Source organism: Lycium barbarum, chromosome 9 (genome assembly GCF_019175385.1).
Source record: "Lycium barbarum isolate Lr01 chromosome 9, ASM1917538v2, whole genome shotgun sequence".
In the NCBI taxonomy this organism is placed as follows: Eukaryota; Viridiplantae; Streptophyta; class Magnoliopsida; order Solanales; family Solanaceae; genus Lycium; species Lycium barbarum.
In genome coordinates this window covers 62,213,469-62,236,293 of record NC_083345.1, presented here as the reverse complement: position 1 = coordinate 62,236,293, position 22,825 = coordinate 62,213,469, and the positions used below count along the sequence as shown (strand labels likewise).

The following is a 22,825-nucleotide window of genomic DNA, read 5'->3' as shown; positions in this document are numbered from 1 at the left end:
TCCAACTAATAAAATAGAAAATTCTTGAGTAGTCTACTTCCCTTTGAATGATAAATCCCATAACTAGGGATATCAAAAGAAAGGGAGTCTCACTAACTCTTTTGTTGTGGATATGAATATGTAATTCGCCTCCAAAGATTAGTGACGAAAGGTTGGTTTGTTTATACGCAATAGAAAAAATCAATATCGTAATGGTTCCATCAATCATTTCAAGTTTGAGAAGTACAACAAACATTATTACAGTTTTGTATCAAAGAAAAGTCACTTAAGCAAGAAATCAAACCTTTGAAGAAAATAAAACAAATGTTTCTGGATATAATTTAGGGAGTGACACTAGCAATGGTTTCTCAAATATTGTAAACCAGAGCATAAAGCAAAAGAACAGGCACAGACCAACATAAGTATTTATATCCAACTCACCTAGATTGACTATTTGAATTTGTCATAGCTGTCGCGCGTTTCAAAAGTCCACATGCTATTAGGGATTCAGCTTGCTGAGGATCATAAAGTACGGCCTGTCCAGAAGCACCAGAGTGCACACTAATTAATTGATCTCTTTACACCGCAGGATTTATAGACTTAAGAAAAAACACAACAAAGAGAAACTATACAGCAATTCAAAGGACAACCTCTCGCATGGCTTTAATAGATGATTGTTGGATAGATAAATCAGCCCCCTCTTGAATCAAATCAAATATCTTTTCAGATTTTCCTTTCTCAGAACAGATCTCAAACATGGACAGATGAAATATCCTGCACGTGATAAATCATGGGGGAAAGAACAGTTATTGAATGCAAAACATCAGTTATTGGGGACATACATAGAATCGCAACTGTTTATTCCATAATTAAGAATGCAATGACAGTTAAGACAGTTTGAAATCTCACATGACTAGGAAACTGCTAAAACCAACAAATTGAACATAAAGAAACTAATCCTTGTAGATATGAAAACATGAGTCATATATATAGATTAGAAATGAAAGCACCTGTGTGAGTGGCCTTGTAAAATTGTGTGAAGAGCGAGAGGCACCATACCAGGGTCCCTTGGACAGCCAAAGATGGTATGAGTCTTGCCAGAACCACTTGGTCCCAATGCAGCCAACATTCCACTCTTACCCTTGAGAAAATCCTCAACTAAAGGATGAACCATTTTTTCGTACACTTGCCTCTGCAAACACAATTTTTTGCAATATCATCAATAGATAATCCTTCCTGGATCCATGTATATCAATTTAATACTAACCTGAGATGCTTCTGAGGAGAAGACTTGTTGAAAACCTTGATAAACTTCTGATTTAATACGTTTGGCTTCTTGTAAGCCCTGGGGAGGGGATACGGTAACAGAATGTGCATCGTTCACTGTCACACAGACTTGATTGCTCTTTTTTAGCTTCTTCGGCAACGCATTAGGGTTTTTAGGCCAAGTATTTTTTGTCTTCTTCATTTCTTTTTTCAGTGGAGAAATTAATGTTCGGATTCTCATGAATACCTTGAGTGGTTGTTTTTGAGGGACTTCCATGGAGAGAATGTCTTCAATAGGGAATAAAGAGATGTTGCGTGGCGGTGATGATGATGAAGAAGCAGGAGCGACGGCGGAGCACGGTGTCGGCCTTGCTTTCCGGGGAGGGTTCCGTCGAACGGTCAGCGACGGTGAACACCCTTTCGTCTCCATTTCTTCTTCAAAAAGGGCGGAGATATTTGAATTTTAGAGTGAGTCGGGGCTTTAAAGTGGAGCTTTTGACTAATATCATCCCCCATTATTTCACCCAAGCTTCCACTACATCCTTATACTATACCACTTAACTGAAAATATCCCTTAAGTTTGGAAAATTTGACCAAAAACATCCCTCAGTGAACTTTTCCATCACTTTTAACTGATCTTTCTCTATCACATTAACTTCATGTGTCCTTTGTTTTTCACCCTTCAAATAACAAAATCAATTGTTGAAACTGAACAGCACAAAATCACACACTTCTCCAAAAATTTCTAGCTCTTTAGCGCTTGCACTTCAACATATTTCCAGTCTTCCAGATGACTGTTCTACCAAATGTGTAAGATTGGTTCAACCATTGGGCGGAAGAAGGATTTCTCCAATGATAGAAAAAGATGTTATAGAAGGTTGCAGAAGAATACTTTGAGCTCATTTTTAGAGAGTCGGTTCTAGTTCACTGCTCAATTTCAACGGCAAAGCAAAACTCTTGTCCAAGGAGTCAAGATTCCCTCAAATATTGTCAGAAAAAGATTCAGCTTTAATGGACAAATTCTTCATGTGTCGATCCACAATAGTCTGAGCATTATTCTACAATTATTGGTGATTTACGTGTTTGCTTACTTCTCTTCTTTGGTATTAACCATCAATCTCCGGAATCTCGATTGCATAAAGCAGTGAAGTATTCTTAGACTCTTGAAGGTGTTAGAAAATGAGGTGCTCCAGTTAATCATCTTCCTGAAACCTCAAGTGAAGGTAGTACCAGATTTTACTACTAAGTTGTCCATATATTGCAGACTCTTTACTTCAAAGATGCACCCATTTTTCAATATCCCTCTGAGAAAGTTGTTGTCCATAGCCTGCAATATTTTGGAATATTTCATTGTAATCACCATACGAGAATAGAATTGGATTAAGGATTCTAAAAAGAAATTGAGCATTTTATGAGACTGCAAAAGTTTATTTAGTAAGAGTAGCAAATGATGCTGACAATGCCACAGTAGAAATCTAATGAACTTGAAGTAACTCAGGACATTAGCTAGTATTTAAATATCCACAAATAGACAATGGAGAGCACTTGGGCCTTGGTGAAGTCATGCTGTTATTTTTGTTCATTGAAAAGCTCATGGGAAATTGTTGATAAAAATAAAGAAGCATTTCAGGTGACCAAGAAAGATCCGTTAAAAGAGATGGAAAAGTTAACAGAGGGACGTTTTTGGTCAAGTTTTCCAAACTTAAGGGATGTTTCCAGTTAAGTCAGATAGTATAAGGATGTAGTGGAAGTTTGGGTGAAACAATAGGGATGATATTAGTTAACAACTCCTTTAAAGTGAGAGTGACCTTCGAGTTCAAATGACCGAAGAACATAATAATTTAGAGCCCGTTTGGATTGGCTTATAAGTTAGCTTATAAGCTGTTTTCAGCTTTTTTGAGTGTTTGGCTGGCCAGCTTAAAGTCATTTTATGCTTAAAATAAGCTCAAAAAAATAATTTGACCCATTTGACTTAGTTTATCTAAAGCAGCTTATAAGCTGAAAACAGCTTATAAGCCAAAAAAAATAAGTTGGACTACCCCAACTTATTTTTTTCAGCTTATAAGCTGCAAACAGCTTTAAGCTGTAAGCCAATCCAAACGGGCTCTTAGTCCCCTTATTGTTGTATTCCAATTTTGGTCTCTGTGCTATTGGCCTAACCACATTTAATAAAATAAACTGTACTGCAGTCAAACCTCTTTATAGTTGTCATTCGTTATAATCGCATTTTATTATAACGGCCTTGTCATGACCCAAATCATAGGGCCACGACGGGCACCCGGACCTTATTTATCAAGCACCAACATGACATTATCCACAAATATACCAATAGATATATGTGGGTCGAAAGGGCTATCATACAACAACCTGTTACTTACGAAAGATAAGCTAAAAAAGAGGATCAAGCCAAAAAGGGCATATATACATACATGTACATCTAGACATAAGAGTACGGGCCCACAAGGCCATTATGATCATACGTACAACAAAACATAGGCTGACAAGGCCATACAACATGATATGAATCGATTTAGGGAAAACACCAAATCAATCACAAAAAACGCGAAATTAAAGGATAACAAGAAATTGGGATGAGAATTGAAGAAAAGGGGATGAGAAATAGAGGATAAAGCAAGACCCAATTAGGGTGAATTTATGGGCAAACTTGAATATATGAAATTCAAATCCTCCCAATTGAATTCAATCCTAATAGAACCTATACTATTTGAATTCAAGGCAAGAATAATTCAATTGAATCCACAAATGAATAATTTGTTCATGAAATCAATGGAAATGAGGTTCAAACCCAACAATGGAATCCACCATTAACTATCCTAAATCCTAAAGGCTATTAAGCCAAACAAACTATCACTCATTTAGAGTAGTCAATACATAATTTATCCAAATCTCCCTAATCAAATGAAAGACAAGTTATATATACAAGCTAAGCAAAGAAGTATAATAGGCAATTACAATGCTACCCTTAATGAAGTAAGGGCCTTGTTTGGCTAGTCTTCTTAGTGTAGTCTTTCAATTCAAGGATTAGCCTTCAATGCCCAAACATGTCCCTGCTTGCATAGATGGCCCTCTAATCGACCTTGCATGTATGGCCTTCTTGCAAGCATAACCCTCCTTGCGCAAAGTAGCCACTTGCACAAATAGCCCTTTGCGCAAATAACCCTCTAAGCTATCTCCCAAGTCTTGCGGCAAGGACCTCGAGCTCTAAATCTCCCAACCAAGCAATCTCCCAAACCTTGTAGGATTCTACCTCTATGAAGCTTGTAGAGACTTGGCTCTTATCATTTGTCACAACCCGACAAGGGCCGCGACGAGCACCCGGCGCTACCCCACCTGGGCACCCCTTTAACCTACTTTCACATAACGTCTAGGTGAGCCATAAATCAAATCATGCATTCTAGTCATCAATCATACTAGTCCCATTTGGGCTACAACATTTCCTATATAACATCATAGGCATCTATGCCACATCAAATGTACATGGGCCGACGTGGCCGACAAAATAATATACAAAACACGGGCCAACAAGACCAGACATATCTAACCATATACACGTGACTACGAGCCTCTAAGAGAGTATAACATATCACATGTGTCACGACCCAGCCCTGTGGGCCGCGACTAGTGCCCTATTTGGACACCCAAACAGACTTACATACCAGATCGACATATCAAAGATTTATTCAAACCTAACATACGTTATTTTAAACAGATACTGAAAACAAATATCATCTTAAGCGGTCGCCCGTACAGAAACATCATATCAAATCCTGTAGGCTGGCGGAATACACATCGCCCAAATATACACACATATACAAACATATGGGCCGTTTTGGCCATAGTAGCAAACGGGACCGCATTAAGACGCAGATCATAATCACAAACGAACAAACATGACCCATGACCCACATAGATGACTACAGGCCTCTACAAACCATGACAGAAACATATGACGGGACAGGGCCCCGCCGTACCCAAATAGTCATATATACAAAATATGTATAATAGAAGATATGTACCAAAATATGAGCTCCGGATCGAAAGGAGTAATCCAAGTGGCAGAATATGGATCCTGTACTGAAGGATCACCAAAACGAACGTCCGTACCTGCGGGCATGAAACGCAGCCCCCAAAAAAAGGGGGTCAGTACGAAATATGTACTGAGTATGCAAAGCATGAAATACAGAAATCCGAATCATAACTGAAGTGAGGAGTACAGAAAATGGATACAGGATTAGTATGTCAAAACCTGTGCTGAAAATATATATATTTATAATGTAAAAAAAAATCATGCATAGGGCTCGGGAACGTGGTCTCCACTCCGACGCTGGCGCCACAACACATCATACTCCAGAAGGTTTATTTCATAAAGGTCATGCCAAAAAGGAAGAAAGGTAAGCTTTACATACCTCGATCACTCGCCAAACAAATCCCGACTCAAGTCTCGGGCTCTCCAATATCTACAATAATATTATCAATTACCAAATATTAGCTACAAGTACTTAGAAATTCAGTTCTAATTAGTACTTGTCTACAGAAATTTCGGCAGCATCTCCCCTGTAAATTCAACATCCCCGAGAATTTAACTCGGCCAAATTCATCAACAACCATACCAACAATACCAACAACCATACCAATAACATCAATAATCAATTCAAAACACATTCTAACATTAGTAACCTTCCTTTCAACATAATTCATCAACATTCAATTCAACTACGAATTTTCAAGCCGATATCGACACTTACATATTCACTACCAATTCAAGATCATTCAAGTGTAATTCAAAAGCATTTCATACCATTCTACAAAATATACAACAATTCCACCAAAACTATAATTCACCCGAAACCTCCAACCTTCGACACAACATTCACAACACATTTTTCATCTTCCAATTTTATCAACAACAACCACAATTTGCACCTTAACAATTCCATTTCCATAATTACATAAATCTATAATAAAATCACAAAATTCCCTACAACAACTTACAACAAATTTTCATGTCAATCTTGAACTATTATTCTTCCATTTACATCACAAGGTCACAACAACACAATTAACGAGCTAAATAAAATTAATCCATCTTCTCCTCACCATAACCACATCACACGGCCACATATATCTACCCACACCCACACGGCTCACTCAACACACAACAATTCCATGATTATCATTCAATTCTACTCACTAAATCATATATAAATCTTCCATAACAAGAAAAGGGTAGAATTCTTACCTTTTTCCAATTTTTCCACTTGCTAAAAAAAGTACTTTCTTGCCTCTAAAATTATATCACGTTGAAGAGGGTCTTGAGCTTAGTAGGAATTCAAGAAGAAATAGATTTTTGAAACAAAGATTTGAGCTCCAAGAATTTTTTTTTCTCTTTTTCTTGCTCTAGCCGAACCCCTCTCTTGTTCTTGCTCTCTTTCTTTTGTTCTTGAAGCTTCTAAAATGAATGGTTTGTGGCCCCTTCTTGTTTATTTAATACATGGACTTTAAAATTTTTTATGGGCTTGGGCCCTTTTAGTGGCCATGGCCGGCCACCTAGCACCATTTGGGCCTTTTGTTTTCCTTTTTTTTTCTTTGAGCCCAATTCACTTATGGGTCTTATTTTGCACTTCCCGAACTAATTTCCAAAATTTCCCATTTTGCCCTTGACCTTCCTCCATATTTCCACATCAACATTTTTCATAAACAACACATATATTAAAAAAAAAAAAATCAAATAATGGCCTTATTTCTTACAAGTCAAAATTATTTTGACTTTTCCGAATATGCAAAAATACGGGATATAACAACATGAGCGGGACAGGACCCCGCTATCCCCATAATTATATACACAAAAGAATAAGTACCCAAAAGCTATGGCTCCGAAGGAAATGGAGTTCTGCTATGTAATCTCTGAATAAGCGGCTATGGATCAAGTCTGTCTCCCTGTGCACCTGCGGGCATGACGCAGCGTCCCCAAACAAAGGGACGTCAGTACGAAGAATGTACTGAGTATGTAAAGCGTGATCAACATCGATATAGAAGCATAATGAACAACATGTGAAGTAGCATAGGAGGGGAGACAATAATATCATCATCATGGCACTTACTTGCTTTCCATAGAGACATTCCGTTTCTATTGCGTATCCGCATACATACATCCATATCCGTACTTAATTACCCTCATAATCATTTACATCTCATATACATAACATATTCGTACTCTTAATGATGTCATATACATAGCATATACACATATATACTGATATACATAGCATGCCCGACCATGAAGGTTCGGTGTTTCATACATACTTGGCCAACCAAGGCTCAAGGTTATATCTACCTGGCCCTACCAAGGCTTCAGGGTTATCCGTACCATCTGCAGATGTGCGCGCGCGTTACATAATCATATACATACATATACATATATTCTACCGGCGTTATAAGCTCGGGGTTTCGTTATAGCCCTTCATAGACACACATAAGTATAATAGCCCATAGGCACCTTTAGCATCATTATTATTATCATCATCATTTCTATCATCATTATTATCGTTACGTCTGCATTATAGGCTTACTCGTCGTGTGAGGTACGTAGTACACATCAAGGATCGCAGGCTTAGTAGCTTTTGAGAATAGAATCATATGGAGCACATCATGAGCTCATAGAAGGATAAATGATTGGCCAAAGAACCATGCCTTATGAAAGAAGGGTTAGCCTTACATACCTTTTCGTTGAACTATTCTACACTTGCACGTACTCCTCTGATGCTCACGTTTCTACCTTCATTAAGGGTCATGCTACCATTAGAATCGATAACTAGCACACATGGCTAAAGCTAGAGAAAATCGGACAGCATCTCCTTTATTCATACAACGTTTGTCCATATCGTGATTCAACTCCCAAACGTCAGCAATACATTCACAATATCATAACAATGGCCATTAGTCGTTCACATTATCCACATTTCTCAATTTACTTTCATTTGCCCAAATTTATGGCTATGACACATGATTTCGTCCATTCACATACAATATCTATTTCATGGTCTTTCAACGTCATTTATAACCCATTCATGTCACAACACAACAACAATCATGATTCAATTCAAACTATTTCTCAAAACGTCACTATTCATCATTCATGACCCATTTTGCTATATTTTTCTACGATCCATGTATTTTAACTCTCCAATATCTTAAAAAACGTATAAATATCATGAATCTTACCTTAGATGTTGTAGGAACGATCCTTAGTTGATAATACTCCACTTGAGCAAAAACCCTAGTTTTCCTCCATTTGGATTTCTTGACTTGGATGATCTTTAATGGGTTTTTCTTACACTTGATTCACTTGATTAATGCTGTTGATGGCTAATAATCCTTTAAAACTTGTATAATAACTGTAGAGAGATGTTTTAGAGAGAAGGGGTGTGATGTAGAAGTGAAATGAAATAAGTCTTGGTCCCCTTATTTAATGACTTAAAAATCTGAATTGAAGTGCACAGTGGTCGTAACCTTGGTTTACGGCCCGTATTCCAGTTTACGGACCGTCCTTCGTGGTCGTGTTTAACCATAACAGAATCAGAAACTCAGGCTGCAACATGGTGATTTACGACCGTGGTTTACGGGCCGTGAATCACTTTACGGTCCGTATTCCAGGTCTTATTTAACCATTGATCATCTGGTAGAAAGTTGAAGTCTCGAATGACAAAATACGACAGGCCAGTTTACACCGTATACCATTTTACGGTCCGTATTTCACTTTACGACCGACTGGCCAGATTGCAAACCTGCAACTTTTTCACATTTCTTGACTCTTCATTCTAATCATCCACATCCATTTTCCTACCTTGCTCATCTCATACCTTGCCTTATCTTAGCCAACTTTCTCGTCTTGCATCGGATGCCTTTGAAATCTCGCCTAAGGTCCTCGAACGTCATTTCTTACTCATGGAACTTCATACACTCGTACTCATCACTAGGTCATTCACTTGCGTACCAACGGAAGATTTTTCGAGGTGTAACATCATTGATCATCATCAAGTGTGTAGTGTGGAAATACACACTTGAGGCCCTTTGAAACGCTCCAAATGTGCTCAATAAGCTCCAATGAAGATCATAGACTCTAAGTTGAGCTCCATCACGAATCATAGGCTCTATATATGCATTCGAGCTGATGAGAATCATATCACAACATACACGACAACTGTCTACAAGCCTCTAAAGAAGTGCATAAACATCATAAGGACAAGACAGGGCCCGCCATACCCATATGAACGCAAAATCATAGCAACAAAATTACAACTCCGGGACAAGTGGAGTGCTCCAATACCAACGTTGAGTGGGCATCTTACTGATGCAGACCGTCACCATGTCTATCAGAACATGCAGGCATAAAACACAGTGTCCTCAAGCAAAAGGACGTCAATACGAATAAAGTACTGAGTATGCAAGGCAAAAAGTTAATAAGAGAGATATGAAGATAGCATAGGGATAAGAGGATCAAACTGAACGTCTAAAATGCCTTTGAGGGCCATGATATGCATAAGTACAGTATATATGCGTATATAACGCCATCATACGCGTATATAATATCATCAAGCCACTGTGGGCATCATCATCATGTCCAACTGACCAGTGGTTCGTATATAACGTCGTCGTACATATATATATTGATACCAAAGAGAGATGGGGAGGTTATTGTTTTTCTAAAATTTAAAAGAAAGTTTGAGAGAGGGGGTTATTGTTTTTCTAAAATTTAAAAGAAAGTTCAAAGAACTCAGTAGAAAATTTAATGTGGTTTTTATCAAATGTTTAAATAATTCTACTCGTACTTCCTCACTCCTAGATGTTCTATTATCATGTAGGTATATTTCTAAGTTTTCTGTTTATTATTATTATTATTATTATTATTTTGTATTCTGGACTCTGTCCAGTTATGAATCTTGTTATACTGTTCATCTCTCTCTCTTAACCTTTGTTATTAATAACTTTCTTCTTTAACCACACCCCAGTCATGGCTAGCATCATCCTTTATCATTTTTTGGACATTAAAAAGGCCGCTTTATCACCTAGGAATTTACAGGTTAATCCATCGAGTTTATTAAGAAGTTAAGAGAATAATCATACACTAAGTGTTACAAATTCATAAAAACATAGATTTACATAAAAATTGACATAATTTACATAGTAGGGAGAATATTACAGAAAAACATAGTAATAAAACTTACATGATTTAACGACGGAGGGAGGTTTCCTTTTCGGGGAACCCCAAAAACTACTTCACACTAGGAGAATTATCGAAAACTAATACTATTTTACAATAGAAGATTATATTACAAGAATTTTGGTGAGGGAAAAGATTTCAGGCATTTGAAAGAGAAGGGGAATATGGAGTTTGTGGTTTATGCTCGTGAGTGTTGTTGATGATGTCTTTGCTTCTCCACAAATGGTCTTATTTATAGGCGTCTGGCGGAGTCCAACTTCGAACTTTAAAATATTAAAGAATCTTTCTGAGTTCAGCCGGGTGCTCTTCGGGCCCCATCGTCACGTGAAACTTTCAGAAGAAACTTTATATTATTGTCTTTTTATTGATTTGTCCTTTGTTGTAGCTTACTTTATGAAAACTTGCTTTAGTTACTTTATCTATATTTTCTTCTAGCCATTGCTTCCTTTTTCAACAAATCTTTTCTTTGCTTCTTTTGTCTTTGTCTATCATAATTCAACAACTTTTCTTTTCTTCTTTTGTCTTTGGCTATCATAATTATTTCTTCATGTGTCTAAATTATGTAGTGCCACGGAATCAAAACTCATTTCAGAATCTACATCATTTGGATCTTGCGAGTTTTGAAATGCACTGTTCTGGAAATTTACCATGTCTCCTTCAAGATCTGAACTATGGACTGGCGACATCCCTGGTCTTCGAGATAATTCTGGACTAGGATTTTGGACTATATGTTTATCTTGTTCTTCTTTTGTCTGAAAATATCTTTCTAATGTCTGTTTAACTATGTTCTCTATTTTCTCATTCTTTTTCTTCTTGGCAAGTATACTTTTCTTTGTAGATGTATCTCCTTGTGTTAGTGTCTTTGGTAGTCTTCGCCTTGTCTGGAGAGATGAACACACCTTATCTTCATTTTTTGGCAAAGTGACAACCATCAACGGATTTGATAAGTCTTTACCGGTTACCGTTTGAACTAGACTAGTTGTATCCTTATCCGATACAGTGAATCTAACTGCATTCATTGGGGAATGCACACCCGTCTCATCCATTTTAGTCTGAGATTGTGCTAACTCGAACTTGACTGCTTGTAGTCTGTGTTCTAACATCTTTACTTTCTCCAATAACTTCATTTTTTCTTGGATCAATGTCTCATTTTTCTGGTTTAGTTTTTTAAAGGCTTCGGTCATAGAAGAACAGTGATCACAAAAAAATACTTTGTTTGTGTCTTTTTGAATGGTATACTGGGGAATTTTGTCTGGATTTTGTCTGAGTACTGGAGAAATATAGTAATTTGGACCCAATATTCCTCTAGCATAGTCTAATGCCTCAGTAAAATCTTTAAATCCTTTGAAAAGAGGTTTTTGTATATCTTTAATAGAGTCTATAACTTCTATCCAAGTTTGAAAAATACCATTAGTCTTGCCATGAATTACCACATAATATTTAAATTTTTTGTCTATGAAATATTGGCAAAGTGCATTTAGAGTTGCTACAAAATGTTTATTATCTCTCTTATTGTGTGATATCCATAAATTGTCTACCAAGCATGTCTGTTGTCGATCTATTATACATTCTGGTAGTGGTCTAAAGGTCATATTTGATGGTGGAAAAAATATTAAATTATGTTTTGTTCCGAATTGCATTATACTTAAAGCATTATTTTCTAATAAAGCTTGAGGTCTAAAATGAAGATTACCTAATCCTGTCTGTCTGTAAGTGTCTGGGGTTGAGGCTTGTATGCCTTTTCCCTTGTCTGCTGTCTGTGAGCCTATTGGTCTCATGCTGTCAAATTAGAAATCATATGATTAGTTAACATTGATTTTTAATCTACTTAATTGGTCTGCTAAGTTATTATCTTTTCTCTTAATATGTTCGAAAATTAAATTGTATATTGAGATGGTATCTATAAAATTTAACCATCTTCTCCGACTTCTATTTTTGTCATTTATCTTTTGATAGAATTTAACTATGTTTTCACAGTCTGTTCTAACTAATATTTCTGGTTTATTTAAGATATATGGTCTAAAACTATTTAATCCATATATTATAGCTAGAATTTCCGCATCTATACTACCCATGTTACCTTTTTCTTTGTGCTTACCACTTTGATAAGCACATATTTTTTCTTCACTTTTATTACTATATTTATTTGGTTTTGCTTTTAATACTGCTCCTATCCTTCGAAACTACCATCTGTTTCTATGATTAAATAGTCCGTTTCTAGTGGCTTATTTACTATTTAGGTTAGGAATATTTTTTATTTTTTCTTTAATGTTTGTACTAGTTTAATGTCTTCAGTATTAAAATGTTTTTGACCATTAGATCCTATTTTTGAATACAATGGTCCTGCTATTTTTCCTAAGTCTTTTATAAAGTTTCTAGCATCATTTACTATTCCTAGGAATTTTTATATTTCTTTAACATTATCTAACTCGTCTGACATTTCTAAGGCTTTTTTTTTTTTTTTTAGCTATATGAGGTTGTAATTTTATCTTACCATCTCCTAGTACTACTCCTAAAAAATTTATATAATTTTTACATAATTCCATCTTTTTCTTACTAATTATTATTCCATTTTCTACAAATAGTCTGAATACCGTTTGTAAATATCCTAGATGTTCTTTAATATTTTCACTAAATACTAATATGTCATCTACATATACTAATACAAACCTTTTGTATTCTCCAAATATACTATCAATTTTTCGTTGAAAAATTGGTGGAGCTGTCTTCAATCCAAATGACATTACTAACCATTCGAAATGTCCTTTAGGACAGGTGAATGCAGTCCATTCTATACTTTCTTCATGCATCCTTACCTGCCAGTATCCTGATTTACAATCAAATTTACTAAATATTTTCTTGCCTTGTATCGTATTTATTAATTCTGTTTTGTCTGGTAATATATACGCATCAGTTCTAGTATTATCATTAAGTCTTTTATAATTTATTACCATTCTAGCTTTTCCTCTTATTGTTTCACTATGATTTCTGTCACGACCCGACTAGAGGCCATGACGGGTACCCGGGGCTAACCACCGAGCACCGTTCGTACCGCTACCCAACGTACACATCAAGCGTTCATTCATTAATCTAATGCTCAAATCATAGAAAAACCATTTTTCATTTGGAAACATAAATACTTTTATACACATAAGCCCTTCGGCTATCAAAATAATATACATACAATAATAACATCGTGAGACCATGCTACCCACACATACGTATCTACGAGCCTCTACTAGAATACTAGACATATGGACGGGACAGGACCCCGTCGTGCCCAAAACATATATGTACACTAAACAGTAAATCAATGGCATCTCCGGAATAATGGAGTGCTCTCAAAAGTCTGCTTATCGGCTTCTATAAATCGGGGTCGCCTCCCTGTCTACCTGTGGGCATGAACACAACGTCCAAAGAAAACGGACGTCAGTACGAATATTGTACTGAATATGTAAGGCATGAATGAAATGAATATAATAGAGAAGTCATACGACATAAGATGTAGATATAACCTGCGTAACTATAAGGGTGGATGCCTTTCATGCCTATATCATATATATAATCATAGCACAAGTATCATCATAGCGCATACGTCATCGTATCATACTTATATATCATAGCACCGTATCTACTCATACACATTAAACATTATCCGTATTCGGCCACGTAGTGGCTCGACAGTATCACATACATATCCTCCGGGCTTTTCATACATTTGAATACATAGTAGTATCATACCCGACTATATAGGTTCGGTATCTTACGTACCCAGCTATAATAAAGCTTGGTGTTATGCTTACCTGGCCCTACCAAGGCTCAGTATTGTCTGTACCTGGCCCTACCAAGGCTCAGTGATATCCGTACCCGGCCCTACTAAGGTTCAGTGGTATCCGTACCCAACTGCAGTGGTGCGCGCGCATTATATATATATATATATATATATATTCTACCCAGTCATTTAAGCTCGAGGTTTCATAATAGCCACACATAGGCACATGTACATAAAAGCCCATAAACATCTTTAGCGTCATCACTATTACCATCGTCATCATTATCGTTATCACTATCAACATCGTCATCGTTATCATCACATATATCTCATAAGCTTATCATAACCTTTCATAGAGCATGTATTTGAATTTGAAGACAACCTATGAAAATCATATCATATTCGTAGCATGAACTTCGTAAAAATATCGCATGATAGACTTTATAATCTCTAAACTCAGGCTCATCATTACCATCATCGTATCTATGGCATATCTCTTACCTTTATCTCATATGGAACCCCTTATGAACAAAGACTCGTAACTTTTCAGAACATTGGTCATAGGACATGCATTAGAGCTTATAGACAATCTATAACAATGTCGGGGTGACATAAGGTCGAGAACCCCCGATAATATTATGGAGTGATCATATACATCATATCTCACCTTGAAGGAACTAACATTTTAAGGTGAGTATATACCATGAACAACATCAAGGGGTCGTAACTAGGATCTTTAACTTCATAGACATCATATATTGCTTTAGAATCTCTTGGCTTAAACTTACCATCATTATTTTCGTATTCGTGACATATTTCTCATCTTTATCTCATAAGAAGCTCTTCATCAATGTTGACTCATAGTTCCCAAAATGTAAGAAAGTCATGGAGAGGTAGAGAAATAATATCATAGGAATCATATAAGCATCATTAGCTTCGTAGGAATATCGTATCATGAGCTTTAGGACTTCTAGACTTAGACTCATCATCGGTATTGTCATGCTCGTAACGTATTTCTTTTCTTTATCTCGTATGAAGCTCTTTATACTCGTAGATTCATAATTCCCGATATGTAGGAAAATCATGAAAAGATAGGAGGATTCATACCATAAGAGTCATGCCTTAGAAAGAGAGGACTAGCCTTACATACCTCTTTCGTTTAACAATTCCATCGCTTGATTGTTCTCCTTCAATGCTCACGTTTCTACCTTCAAAAGAATTCACATTAACATTAGCTAATCGATTATATGAATGTGCTTACTAAAGCTAGAGAAAATTGGGCAGCATTTCCTTTGTTTCTACTACTTTCTCCATATCATATATCAACTCCCAAACGTCAATAATAACATTCATAATATCGCCATCAATAACTTTCGTCAAATTCATCATTATTAAATCCCCACAATTTCCTCTCAAGGTCATCCATAATCATGACCATAATACAACATTACATTCATTCTTACCTAATATTTCTCTCATGCTCTTAACATCATCCATAACGTAATTACAATCACAATATATCAAGAATCACGATTCATATTAATCTACTACTCACAATTGCCACTAATCTCATATTTCGTAACCCATTTTTCCATATCCTTCCATAATCCAAGTCTTTCAACCCCTCAATACTTTAAACAACATGGAATTATCATAAAATTTACCTTTGATGGTATGAGAATGATATTTAGGTGGAAACACTTCACTTGAGCAAAACCCTAGTTTCACTTCCAAAGAGATTTCTTGTCTTGGATGAACCCTAGTGAGTTTCTTGCACTTGATTATCTTGGATTTATGATATGAACCTTTGATTTGTCTTGAATTTGTGTTGATGACATATTTAGAACCCTCTAGAACTCTTGAGAGAGATGAAGAAGTGGAAATAATGAGAAAATAAAAGTGGGAACATGTATTTATACTTGCAACTAAATCAGTCCGTCGGGCATTATACGGACCACTTATACAGTCCGTATAACATTGTACGGTCCGTATAAGTGTCCGTGGTTCATTGCCATGGAAAAAATTCTTTCTGTTGGGTTATATGGACCCTTATACGGTCCGTATAAAATTCCACGGTCCGTGTAAGGTGGTCGTGTAACTCACAGCTTTTCCGAAGTTGTCCTCGTTGCTTCGTTTGATCTCCAATCCTTATACAACCTTCTTAACACTTGTTTAATACTTCATTAACAATCTAAGGGATGTTATATATCTTCTCCAAAACTTCATTAAGCCCTCATTAATTCAATACTCGTAATTCTTGCCCGACACAACTTTCGCCTCCTACCTCCTACCTAATTCTTGTCTTTGAAATCTCATTTAGAATCATCAAATATTATTTCTTACTTATCAAAACATTGTATATGTCGTGCCCTTCGTCAGTCTATTCACTGTGCCTGAACGGAAAATATTTCCGAGGTGTAACAATTTCTTACCATAAAGGCTGCAGATCTATGTTTAGAGGTGGATCTTCTTATTACTCCTAGGTTCAGTAAATATTTTATTTGGATTTTAAAGTCTTCTAAGTCTTGGTTAGTAGCTTCTATTGAGGCTGTTTTAATTACATATTCAGGATTTATTATATCTAATCTACATATAATCTTGTTATTTTCCCAATGTTTCAAAGGTTTTTCTCCTATAATTTCTATCTCATCTAGTATTTTTATTATATTTTTTAAATCCTTTTGATTTTTTATTACTCCTATTATTTCTATTCCTGTTTTAATATTATATAATTCTGTTTCTATATCTACTAAAGTATAATCTTTTTCTATTAGATCTTCATCTTCTAGTATTTCTTCCTCTTCTAGAATTAAATTCTTTGTTTCTATCTTTCTTTTACAACATGTATTATTTTTTTGACAGTCTTCACAACAACTATCTTTTTTCTTTTGCTGGTTTATTTGGTCTGTTGTTTGGATTTTCTTATGTCGGATTCTAGTTTTAGTCCTATGAGCAATGTACTAGTGTATGAGTAATATTCTTTAAGAAGATTACTCCATCTCTTGTAATCATACAACTTCCATTATTATGTAACATAAAGTCTAATCCTATGACAAAATCTACATTTATATTCAAGTCTCTTACCCATATTTTATCCATTTTATAGCTAGGTTTATAAAATTCTGAACATGTATTTATAAAGCTAATGTGTGCTTCATTAACATAGTGTCTATATATGTTACGAGTTCCATCCATTTGCATTGCTGCAACTGTTTTTTCTAGGATTTTTGTTAGATTTGGTGGAACTACCCTTTTATTTATTATACACTTTGTGCATCCTAAATCCACTAAAGCTAAAGTCTCTATTTCATAATCATCTATTTTAATTCTTGCAAGTATCTTTATTGTTCCTAATTTTTTATCCTCATTACATACCAATGCCTCATGGTCTTCTACGCTCATTAGTTCTTCTTGAAAATCTTCTGGTATTGTTTTTAATGGTCTAATTATTGGTTGTATATTATATAGACTTATTTGTTCATCTTCACTATCCTCCTTTCTTTGTTTTCCTTTTTCTAATTTATATAGTCTAGTCTATAAAACATTTATTCTTGTTTCTAACGTGATTATCCTTAGGTTGATAGTAGGATCTTCTATTTTCTTATGTTTTTCTTCTTTGTTTATTTTTGTTTCTAATTCTTTTTCTATACACATTATACAGCCTTTTATATAACAATTCTTACATTTAGCTCTTTTTTCTCTACTAGGGTACCATTTACAAAAGAAACATGCATTACTATCTAATCCTTTATTTCTTTCGAATTCATGATTGCAGTCTTCTGAAATATTTGCCAAATTACCATCTTGAATTGATTCCAAATCTAATCTCTCTAATCCTATTTCATTAATTAGTTCTTCTGCTTCTGAGTCTGATGAGTCTGTTTTAATTTTTTCTTCAGTGTCTACACTTACTATGGCATATACACTTTCAGTATCAGACATGTACTCGTCTACATTTATCAAAGTTTGTTGAAAATGTTCAATTAACTGTGAATTTCTTGCCTTATTATTTATTCTTTTTGGACATGTATTTGCTAGATGTTCTATACTTCCACAAGTAAAACATTCTAGTTTATTTTTATAATTTCTCTCTGTCACGACCCGCCTGGAGGGCCGCTGTTATAGCCCGTATTTTGTACGTTCGGATAATTCAAGATAATTGTGAGAAGTTAAGGGCAAAGCTATATTTTGATCTTGTTTAATATACAAGTTGTTTATGAATATTATTTATGAATATTATTGGTATGGAAATATTGAGAAAGGCTAAGGGTAAAAAGGGAAATTCGCAAAATGGTTCATGGTAATATTGTGGAAAGGCTAGGGGAAAAATGGGAATTTCACAACAATTCAAGAAAGTTCTTGAATGGGCCATTGTGGCCGTGTGGCTTAAGGGAGTGGGTCCCACCCATGGCCATGTGTTCATATTCCTATTTGTAGGAGCCTTGTATATATATATACCTAAGTGGTCAAATAAGACATATTCCTCCTTCCAAAACAAGAAACTTCAAGAAAGAAAGAAAGGAAGAAGAAGAGAGGGGCATTCGGCCCTAGCCAAGAAAATTGGCTCCGTGGAAATTGATCAAGAAAAATTATTTCTTCTAGTATTCCAACCAATTGGAACATCCTCTTTAACATGGAATGGTTGTTGAAGCAATACAATCATTTAATTGTGCAAGTTCACAACCTTAGACAAGCCAAGAAGTTGAGTGAAAAAGGTATGTGTTCAATCCTCTTTTACATATGTTATGGATGATTTGTATATGTTGGAGAGTGAAGAAATGAATGAAATTTATGAAATGTGTATGTGTATAGTGAAGCCGTGTGGGAGTTGCATGGTATGGAAGTGATGAACTAATTTTATTTAGTATTTTAATTGTTGTTGTAGTGGATTCTATGATGTTAAATGAAGATTTAACGGTTTGAAATGAAGTTGAAATCGTTTGTGGATTATGGAAGAAGTTGGTGTGGTATTAGAATGGTTCCTCATAATTATAAGAATAGAGTTGTTAATGTGTAGGTTGTAAATATAATTCAAGAATTTTAAGGTGAGACATGTGTTTGGAAGATGGTAAGTTGGGTTGTTGTAATTGAATTTGAAAGAAAAAAATGTGTTGTCATTGTTCTTATTGAATTTGGAAGGTTTCGGGTGAAGTAGCATGTTGATTGGGTTGTTGTGAATGTTATGTGAATTGTTTGAAGTATTCTTGAATCATGTTAGAATGATTTCGGAAAAATACTTGAATGTGGGATCATTGGTGTTAGCTTGAATATATTTTGGATTGAATTGAATATTAATGAAATGCGTCTTGAATTAATTATTGATGTTGTTGGCATGATTATTGGGATTGTTGTTGTTGATAAATTGGCCGAGTTGAATTCTCGGATTGTTGATTGATAATTTGGCCGAGTTGGATTCTCGGGGATGTTGTATTTACAGGGGAAATGCTGCCGAAATTTCGGCAGATTATAAATGAATTCATTTGAAGGATTAAGACAAGTATATGACGACAAATCTAATGGTTATGTAAAATCTTCTTGAATGTAGAATAGCAAGCTTGGATAAATAAGCGTAGCTAATAAGGCGTGGCACAGGTATGTAAGACTTACCCTTTCTTTCTTTTTGCATGATCTTTGTGAAACGAGCAAATGACGTATATGTATGATTTCAAAGAAATTTCCTATTCTTAGAGCCACTAGGATGGCTAATATTCTTGACTTCCATAAGTTGTTTCTTATGGTTTTGATGCGTATCTATGATGCCCGAAGTTCTGTTTGATATGTTTCCGAATGGCATTCGAAAGATAATTGATATGATTAAAGTTTTGATTTTCAAATGATAGCACGTTTGATTATTCCCTCGAGTCTTTGATACGTTTTGATACGTACATATAGTTCCAAAAGCTCTATTTGGTTTGATCCATAACGATACCCGAAAGGTACTTGATATGATTGTTGCTTTGATTTTCCAAAAATAGCTTCTGAAACGCTCGTAGAAGGTTTTGTACTTCAAACGCTCGTAACTTTCTTATACGAAGTCGGATTGACCCGAAACTTGTTTTTGAGCCTTCAGATGTCGGTAAGTATACTTATCTATCAAGTCTTGATTTATATGCATATAGTTTCTCACTACTCTGCTCGTGCACGCCTCAATATGTCTATTCACCGAGTCCCGGGCCGGGTATGTTATCGTGCGCATCCCAATGCATTGTTCACCGAGTCCCTCTCACTTGCGGGCCGGGACACGTTATATGTATATGTACATGATGATATGATGATATGGGGATGGCGGCCAGGATGGCATATGATGGCTTTATTCACCGAGACCCGCAATAGAGGGCCGGGACACGTTATGTATATATGATCTACCGAGTCCCTCAATAGAGGGCCGGGACACGTTATATGTATACATGGTATATGATGTTGACATGCATGATTCTATCCACCGAGTCCCTCACGTGAGGGCCGGGACACGTTACGCATATATGATATATGATGTGGACATGTATGATTTATCCACCGAGTCCCTCACTGGAGGGCCGGGACACGTTATCTGTACATATGATATGATGTGAATATGCATGATTTTCACTTAAAAAGGCAAGTGGTTTGATGTTTTAAAAGGTCATACTTGATTCTGGTAAATCTCTGTTTCAGTTATGATCCTCTTTTCTGTATTCCATGCCTTACATACTCAGTACATATTCCGTACTGACCCCCTTTCTTCGGGGGCTACGTTTCATGCCACGCAGGTACACCCAGATGAGTAAAGAACATTACTAGAAGATGCTTCAGCTGGATTGACAAGCTCCATTTGCCCTGGAGTGTTGCCGGGTCAGAGTATTATGCTGTGATGTTTCGTTCGAAGTTAGAGACTTTACAGACAGAGTCGTGGGTATAGAATTTCAGTTTTGTAAGCGGCTCCATCAGCCGATGTGTCATTCTGTATTATGTGATAAATTCCATATGATCACAGATTCTGTTGATTTGAGAACAAAGAAAAAGAATATTTCTGAAAACCTTACTATGTATTTCATGTTTATTTGATTTAAAGGCCCAAAGAGGTTATGTGTGTATTAAGAGTCAGAGGGTTCGCCTGGCTCTAAGTAAGGGTCGGGTGCCCATCACACCCAGTGAGATTAGGGTGTGACAGCCGCGACGAGCACCAGGTGTTAGCCCACCCGAGCACCCCCTTAACTTACACTTATGCTTACGTCTAGGTGAGCCATACAGTTAAACATATAAATCTATTCATTCATCATACTAGTCCCTTTGGACGACAATGCCTTTATATCATAATTGGCGTCTAGGCCACATCAAATGTACATAAGCCGACAAGGCTACCAAAAGACATACAAAATATAGGCCGACAAGGCCAGACATACCTAACCATGTACACGTGACTATGAGCCTCTAAGAAGAGTATGACATAACACATGAGCGGGACAGGACCCCGCTATGCCCATAATTATATACACAAAAGAATAAGTACCCAAAAGCTACGGCTCCGAATGAAATGGAGCTCTGCTCCGAAACCTCTGAGAAAAGCAGCTATGGATCAAGTCTATCTCCCTATCCACCTGCGGGCATGACGCAGCGTCCACAAATAAAAGGACGTCAGTATGAAGAATGTACTGAGTATATAAAGCATGATCAATTTCAATATAAGAGCATAAATAGCAACATAAGAAGTAGCATAGAATGGGAGACAGTAATAGGCACTTACTTGTCTTGCCTAGGATCTTTCCGTTCCGTATTTGTACTCGTATTCGTATACATATCTTTATTCACATTCATATCATATCATATTCGTATTCATACTCGTAACCATATCGTATACATAATCATATCATATACATAGCATTTACATAGCATACCCGACCACGTAAGATCGGTGTTTCATGCATACTTGGTCAACCAAGGCTCAAGGTTACTCATACCTGGCCCTACCAAGGCGTCAGGGTTATCTGTACCATCTGCAAAGGTGTGCGCGCATTTCGTAGTCGTATACATACTTATTTACGTATCATACCCGACCTCATAAGCTCGGGGTTCCATAATAGTCATACGTAGATACATACACATACTAGCTCATAAGCATCATTACTATTAACATCATTATCACAATCGTCGTCAACATCATTATTACTACTATCGTCAATCATCACATTTACCTTAATAGGCCTACTCGTCATACGAGGAACTTAGTACAATCGTAGCATATCGTGAATCATAAGCTTAGTAGCTTTGAAGATAGAAGCATTTGGAGAACCTCATAAGCTCGTAGAAGATTTAGATGCTTGGCCAAAGAACCATGCCTTATGAAAGAAGTGTTAGCCTTACATATTCCGTTCAACTATTTCACACTTGCCTGTCCTCCTCTGAAGCTCACGTGTCTACCTTCATTAAGGGCATACTACCGTCAGAATCGACAACTAGCATATATGACCAAAGCTAAGGAAAATCGGACGACATCTCCTTTATTTATACAACTTTCCCCCATATCGTAAATCAACTCCCAAACGTCAACAATACATTCACAATGTTACAACCATAGTCGTTATCCACCC

At 36.2% G+C, this 22,825-nt stretch overlaps 1 protein-coding gene across 7 annotated transcripts in view; it reads right to left on the bottom strand.

The window, feature by feature from the left end:
* The window catches only part of LOC132608866 (kinesin-like protein KIN-6), a 37,030-nt gene extending 34,316 nt beyond the window's left edge, over positions 1–2,714 (bottom strand). For 2 of the 7 annotated variants that reach the window (XM_060322642.1, XM_060322639.1), the window contains exons 1-4: positions 1,247–2,710; positions 990–1,171; positions 630–753; positions 421–515 (exon numbers count right to left, since the gene is read on the bottom strand). In XM_060322642.1, coding sequence (XP_060178625.1) covers positions 421–515; positions 630–753; positions 990–1,171; positions 1,247–1,675 — 830 coding nt within the window. In that variant the 5' untranslated portion in view covers positions 1,676–2,710. Of the gene's footprint in view, positions 1–420; positions 516–629; positions 754–989; positions 1,172–1,246 lie in introns of all 7 variants that reach the window. The other 5 variants (XR_009570566.1, XM_060322641.1, XM_060322643.1 and 2 more) reach the window with 5 other exon arrangements.
* Between the last annotated feature and the right edge of the window lie 20,111 nt (positions 2,715–22,825).